General features: G+C 43.1%; 1 protein-coding gene across 1 annotated transcript; it reads left to right on the forward strand.

Moving 5' to 3' along the window:
- The first annotated feature begins 893 nt into the window (after positions 1-893).
- Positions 894-2,696, forward strand: LOC148575921 (uncharacterized). Its single transcript, XM_088500535.1, has 3 exons — positions 894-906; positions 1,794-2,188; positions 2,256-2,696. Exons 1-3 carry the CDS (start codon positions 894-896, stop codon positions 2,694-2,696), a joined length of 849 nt encoding a protein of 282 aa, XP_088356661.1.
- The last annotated feature ends 4,818 nt before the right edge of the window (positions 2,697-7,514 follow it).

Below are 7,514 nucleotides of genomic sequence, written 5' to 3' on the forward strand. Positions count from 1 at the left end.
TGAGTAATTGATATTGATAATGATCTTGCATTCTTGCTTCAAACAATAAAAATTGACTTCTATATATATATATATATATATATATATATATATGTTCTATCTAGAGTAAGCTTCCGAGGTGTGGTCGGCTCCGCAACACGTGGGAAACTCGAAAACGTCGTCTTGAGAACTATCGACCTCGGTGTGGAACCTGCAAAAAGGACTCCGACGCCCAAGTCAGCTTATGAGCTTAAAACCAGAAAGGATAAAGATAAATAAGAGAGGAAGAGTAGTTTTTTGGGAGAAGGGGGAGAAATGATCTTTTTGAGTCAATGATTGTCTTTTTCTCTTTTTTCCCTGCCTTCTTGAGTTGAAGTCCGTTTGTTTAAATAGAGCCTGTCAGTTGAGTAATGCTCGGTACTTGTTAGGGTTTGTTGATAGAGTCGAGATTCTCAATTCCGTTAGAACGAGAATCTCGGTATGAGTGACGTGATAGACTTGTCTCTCGTTCTGTTGACCGAGGATGTTGGGAATGTTTGGCCGAGGATATCGGGAAGGTACACAGCCCCCAAGCTCGGCATGAGGAACGTGTTGAGCTTTTTGCTGTATCCTCGGCCTGTATTGTTTTTTGATATGTTAGTGTGGTTTTATTGACTAGGGAGCCCCCAAGCTCAACGTGTTTCTGTTGCCTAGCTTGTGTGCTTTATGGGCTTTGCTAAGTGGGCTTGGTGTCATGTGGTTTTTGTTGTATTTATTTAATACTACTACTTTTTTTTTTTTTGAGGCGGGAAACGGGGCTGCCGCTTGTAGTTAATGGGGGAGTGGAGGGGTTACGTGGGGTGTTGTGTCGGAGTAACTTCCTGTCTGTTAGACTCCTATGCTCTTTTGGGTTTGGTTTTCCTCAAGTTGCAAAAATGAGTAAGAAAGGTAACGTTTTTCACTTTTTCCTTTAGTTTCTTGCTGCCATTTCTTTTTCGCTTTTATGGGTAAGAAAGGGATTACTGTAGATGAGGATGATCCCTATGGTTTGGTGGATAGTGATGTGAGGTCTCGGGTTTCTGTGTTTAGTAGTATGGAGATGCTGTCGCAGTTGAATGAGACTAGGTGGGTGAGGGGTAGTGATAAGTTGAAGGTTAGGTTTTTACCGTGCGATAAGGATGATAGAGTTTGTGAGAAGCGTGGTGATTGGTCGTACTTCTATGTGTATACGTGTATGTTGACAGAGTTGGGTGTACGATTTCCCTTTACGGATTTCCAATGTGGTGTGTTATCGCTGTTAAACTGTGCTCCCACGCAGCTTCACCCGAATTCATGGGCGTTTGTTCGAGCTTTCGAGTGTCTCATGGAGTATTTGGATTGTTATCCTTCGTTGGGCGTTTTCTTCTCGCTATTCCAGGCGAAGGGAGTTTGGAAGGGTGGCTGGGTGAACTTGAGTAGTCACCCCGGTCGTGCCATTTTTAGCCTCTATAAGTCTTCTTTTAAAGACTTTAAGGAAATGTTTGTGAAAGTTCAAGTTGGTGAGGAGTCTTATCCCTTTTTTCTTGATGCTTTATTAGAGGAGAGGTTTCCTGTATTCTGGTCTGCTGAACCTCGTCAAGTCTTAGAATGTGAGGATAGGGTTAAGAGTGAGGACTATATACTTGGGTTTCTTATGTCAGCAATGTCATCCTCTGACCTTCTGTCTATTCCTGCATTGCTGAAGCTTGAAGGGGATAGGGAAGCGTTAGAGGAATACTTAGGTATCTGTTTTGTATATTTTGTTTGCTGGTGGTTTGATGTGTTATAGATTATTGATTATTTTCGCTTTATGTCAGGTGAGAAGGCGTCGACCCTGACTACTGCCAATTTGAAGGCTTTTGTCTCTAAGGCTAGAAAAAAGGAGAAAGAAGGTTCGTCGACTAATGTGGCGAAGGAAGGGGGTGGGTCTGTTGGTCAAGAAATTCCTCTTAAGAGGAAAAGAGGTGGGGGAAACTCGAGAGTTGTGGATTTAACTGCTGTGAAGGATGATAATGCTGTTTTTACAGCAGAGGAGATTGATGTGGCTTTTCAGAGTCAGGTCGGTCTTCATGGCTACAAAGAAGGGCCGAGTAATTCGATATGGTCGGCTGGTTTTCCTTTCATGGCCGTGGCTGATGAATTTGCCCAGGTCGATTCTGATGTCAAGACAATCCATGAGGCTGGGAAGATAGGGGTGGCTCGCTATTTGCAGGTTAATTATTTGATTTGTGTTTTATCGCTTAGTGGTTGTAAGACTGAAGGGTATGATGTTTGTTTAGGTGATTGGAGCTCGGTTGTTGTCAATTGGTCGCACCTCAGAGCTAGATGCGATATTGGATGCTGATAATGTTGTTGCTGTGAAGAAGCTTAAGGAATCGTTGCAAGAGAGGGATTTGAAAATTGACAAACTGAGGTCTGAAGTTAAAGCTCTTAAGAAAGCTTCGGAAACCGAGGTAAACAAGTTGAAAAAAGACTTGGATGTGAGTGTTGCTGAGACGGGAGGGTTAAAAGCTAGGATTGCCGAACTAGAGGAGGAGGTGCTGACTGCCTTTACCTTTGGTTTTGATCGGGCTGTGGCTCAGATTGGTGTTGTTGCTCCTGAAGTTGATATTAATTTGCTTGATGTAACAAAGATTGTGAGTGGAGGTCGCCTTATGGATGATGGGACGTTGCCTGAAAACCAGGATGAAAGTGTGTCGGTTGAGAAAGGAGCGGATTAGGATGTCTGTCTGACTTTTTGCTTTTTGTAATTTATTTCTGTCTTTTGGACTTGGAATGCTCTCTACATGTGTAGAGGTTTGTATGTTGTGTTTTGATGTGCGCACATTAAGATAGTATTTGACAGTTTAGACTATAAATATATAAATGACATAGCTATGCTTGGATTGATATTTTTTTGTAGATAATGTATTTGATTTCATTTATATTGAGTGTACAGAAAGGATATGGGGTGGGGGACCTCATTAAAACCTCTCCAAGAAAAACCCTGTTTTGGAAAAAACCTTGAGAGTAGGAAAAAGAGTGTCTCCCCTTGGCCATATCTACTCATGATAAGTAAGCTTTTAGTGATGATACATTCCATATTCCGGGGATATCAGTGCCCTGTATGGTTTGAAGTTTATAAGCTCCTTTGCCGAGTACTTTAGTAACTCGGTAAGGGCCTTCCCATGTTGCGGCGAGCTTCCCGTGAGCTGGTGGTCTCCGTGCTTCCTCTGTTCGTCGTAGGACGAGGTCTTGTTCGCCGAACGACCTGGGTTTGACCGTTTTGTTGTACTTTCGCTTTATTATGCTTTGCATTGCTTTGTGTTTTAACTCGGCTTTGTACCTCTCCTCTTCTATTGTGTCTATCTCTATTTGCCTGATGTTGTTATTATGTGTTGCTGGTATGACTTCGGATCTGGTCGTTGTGAGGGAAATCTCGACTGGTATCATTGCGTCTGCACCGTAGACAAGTCGGTAGGGGGTTTCATTGGTAGTTGTTTGTTTCGTGGTATTGTAACTCCATAGTATCTCTGGTATTAGATCTGCCCATTCTCCTTTGGCATCTCCGAGCTTTTTCTTGAGTGCTGTGAGAATTACTTTGTTGGCTGCCTCCACAAGTCCATTCGATTGCGGGTGTTCTACTGATGAAAAGTGATGCTTAATTTTGAAACCCTGTAAAAATTCTGCCAAGCTTTGATCGGTGAACTGCCGACCATTGTCAGTAATAATAGCATAGGGTATACCGAAACGGCAAATGATGTTCTTCCAAATGAAAGTTTGGACTTTGTCAGCCCCTATTTTTGCCAAAGGTATGGCTTCTATCCATTTTGAAAAATAGTCAATTACGACAAGTAGATATTTTACCTGTCCAGGGGCCTTTGGGAATGGGCCGAGAATATCAAGCCCCCACTTGTGGAATGGCCAGCTTACCTCTGAACTATGCAGATTCTCGGCCGGGTTGTGGATTAGTGGTGCGTGCTTTTGGCAGCTTTCACATTTTCTAACTTTCTGAATGCAGTCGCCTTTCATTGTTGGCCAAAAGAAACCTGCTCGGGCTACTCTTGAGGCCAGGCTTATTCCTCCGATGTGATTCCCGCACACTCCCTCATGGGCCTCGTCCATGGCGATTTTGGCTTCCTCCGTACTTAGGCATCGGAGCAGTGGCTGAGAGAAACCTCGTTTGTATAGTTTTGTTCCGAGGAGTGTGAAAGATGCCGCTCTTCTTTTGAATGCTTTGTTGTCCTTAATTGTCGGTGGTATGTGCCCCGTTTGGAGGTATTGTTTGTATGCTGTCCTCCAGTCTTCTTCCTGTGATATAGAAAAGATTCTTTTGTTGCTGAAGCTTGGTTCAGCAAGTATTAGTTGAGATATTACAGATTCGTGCATATTTTTCCTAGTTGTTGCTAGTTTTGATAGTGCATCTGCTCGAGTATTTTGTTCCCGAGCTATGTGTGTGATTTGTAGTGAGTTGAATTGAGAGATGAGTTCTCTTACCAGTGTATGATATTTTTCTAATAGTTGGTCCTTTACCTGAAAATTTCCGTTTACCTGTTGTATGATCAGCTGTGAGTCACAGTATACTTGTAGATGTGTGATGTTTAATGATTGTGCCAGTCGGAGGCCAGCGAGTAAAGCTTCATACTCGGCTTGGTTATTACTTGTTTGAAAAGAGAATCTGATTGATTGCTCGGCTTGTAAGTCGTGTTTGTTTGTTAGGTATACGCCTGCTCCAGATTCTTCTGAGTTTGAAGCCCCATCTACATATAATTCCCAGCTATGTTCTTCATCTGGTCGGCCTGATAATTCGGCTAAAAAATCTGCCAGGAATTGTGCTTTTATTGTTGTTCTCGGCTCGTATGCTACATCAAACTCGGATAATTCTATAGACCATTTGGTAAGACGTCCGGAGACCTCTGGTCTAGTGAGGATCTGCCGTAGGGGTTGGTTTGTTTTGACGATGATTTTGTTGCTTTGAAAATAGTGCCTTAGCCTTCTTGCTGTGAGTACTAGTGCGTATGCCAGTTTTTCCATTGGTGGGTATCTTAGCTCGGCATGCTGCAATGTTTTGCTGACGAAGTATACTGGTTCGTATTTGCCGTTTATCTCGGTGATGAGTACCGAGCTTATTGCATTTTGAGATATTGATAAGTATAAGGAAAGTGGTTTTTTTGAATTCGGCTTCTGCAAGATCGGTGGAGATGATATCATTGATTTGAGTTTTTGGAAAGTTGTTTCGCATTCTGAGCTCCAGTTGAATTTTGTTTGCCCCTTGAGTATGTTGAAGAAATGTTGTGAGTGTGAGGACACCGCGGGTAGGAATCGAGAGAGGGCGGCTAGTCTCCCATTTAATTGCTGGACTTCTTTAATTGTTCGGGGACTTCGCATGTTTATGATTGCCTCACATTTTTCGGGATTGGCTTCGATTCCTCGTGATGTTAGCATGAATCTGAGGAATTTGCCTCCTTTAACTCCGAAGGCGCACTTTTCTGGATTGAGTCGCATGTTGTTCTTTCTTAATTGGCCGAATACCTCTTGTAGGTCGAGTTCATGGGTGTGTTCTTGTTTGGTTTTGACGACCATGTCATCGACGTATACCTCTAGATTCCGTCCTATTTGCTGATTAAAAACCTTGTCCATGAGTCGTTGATAGGTAGCCCCTGCATTCTTAAGTCCAAAAGGCATAACAGTGTAGCAATAGTTTCCTAATTCGGTTATAAAAGCTGTTTTGTCTTTATCTTTTGGATGCATTAATATCTGATTATATCCAGAGTATGCGTCTAGAAAGCTTAAAGTGTCATATCCCGATGCATTATCTACAAGTTTATCTATGCATGGTAGTGGGTAGGCGTCCTTAGGGCACGCTTTATTTAAGTTAGTGAAATCAATACACATGCGCCACTTACCTGAGGCTTTTCTTACCATAACAACGTTTGATAGCCATGTTGTGAATCGTAGTTCTTCGATGAACCCTGCGTGGAGGAGTTTTTTAGTTTCTGCAAGGCAGGCTTCGCGCTTTTCGTTCCCCATGTTGCGCTTTTTTTGTGATACTGGCCGAGCTCTTGGGTCGATTTGCAATCTGTGACATATAAGGCTCGGATCGATGCCGGGCATATCTGCTGGAGTCCAGGCAAACAGATCTGTATTCTCCCTGAGTAATTTTGTTATCTTCTGTTTTGTACCTGGAAGAAGTGAGGAGCTGATATAAGTATAATGGTTAATATTGTCGTTTAGCTGTACCTTTTCAAGCTCGTCTATTGGTTTTGGCTTGTCCTGGAGATCTCCTCTCGGGTCAAGATCGGCCGTATCCGAAATGTTGGCGATGTTGTATGTTTCTTGTTTCGGTTCGGCTCGTTGTTGGGCCTCTGCTTTGATTCTTAAACTTTCATTGTAGCACCTGCGAGCCTCAATGTGATCTAAATGTACGGTTGCTATCAGATTCTCTTGCACCTGAAATTTCATGCACAAATGGATTGTGGAAACAATTGCACAAAAAGTATTTAAAAAAGGTCTGCCCAGAATGATGTTATAAGGGCTTATGCAATCGACTACTAGGAATTGTAAATCCCTTGTTTTACTCATTGGATGTTCCCCTAGGGTTGTCTGTAGCCATACACTGCCGAGGATTGAGACCCTTTCTCCCGAGAATCCGATTAGTTCTCCTGATGATGGCAGCAGAGCTTGCTCACTGAGCTTCATCTTTTTGAAGGTAGAATAGAAAAGAACATCGGCACTGCTGCCTGGGTCAAGTAGAGCTTTTTTAAATAAGAGATCTCCGGCTTGGATGGATATGACCACCGGGTCATCTAGGTTGTCTGACCTTGCTTGGTAATCGGAATGTTTGAAGGAGATTTCCGGTGTTCGAGGTTTGTTGGTTGGTGCTTTATTTGTTTGTTGTAGTGTTAGCATTTCTCGGAAACGGCGCTTGCGTACCGAGCTGGTTTGACCACCACTTGCAAATCCTCCTGAAATGCAATTTATAACCCCCCTTGGCGGAGGAGGTTGTGTTTTAGGCTTTTCTGGTGTATTTTGTCTCCGTTTTGGACGTCGGTCGGTGGGACCTTCTGAGCTTGGTCGAGCTCTGGTTATATATTTATCTAGGTGTCCTTGCCTTGCCAGTCTTTCCAGGAGATCCTTTGCTATGACGCACTCGTCGGTCGTATGTCCGAATTTTTGGTGAAAGGCACAGTGCTTCGATTTGTCGACGAACCTCTGGTCTTGATATGATCCGGCTCTGTTTGGTGGTTTGATGAGCTTGTTGTGTAGTATTTCTTTTAGGATGTCTTCTCTCCTCGCGTTGAACCTTGTGTATGAATCATACTTCGGTGTTAACCTGAAAGGTCTTTTAGGATCTTTTGATGGAGTTTTATCATCCTCTTTTCGGTGCGGTTGTCTTTCATATCGTCTGGTTTCTCGAAGTTCTTCTATTTCGATCTGTCCTGTCGCCTTGTCCCTAAATTCTTCCAACGTTCTTGGTTTTGCGACAGCTATGGCCTCTTGGAACTTACCAGGTCGGAGGCCGCTCTTCAGGAGTTGTACCTCGGGATTGAGGTCTGGGA

The sequence above is a fragment of the Arachis ipaensis genome, chromosome B1 (genome assembly GCF_059453495.1).
Source record: "Arachis ipaensis isolate K30076 ecotype BB chromosome B1, ASM5945349v1, whole genome shotgun sequence".
Taxonomy (NCBI): domain Eukaryota; kingdom Viridiplantae; phylum Streptophyta; class Magnoliopsida; order Fabales; family Fabaceae; genus Arachis; species Arachis ipaensis.

Coding starts and splice junctions, on each gene's coding strand:
- LOC148575921 (XM_088500535.1), top strand. Junction 2,189..2,255: donor GGGTGGCTCGCTATTTGCAG/GTTAATTATTTG, acceptor ATGTTTGTTTAG/GTGATTGGAGCTCGGTTGTT.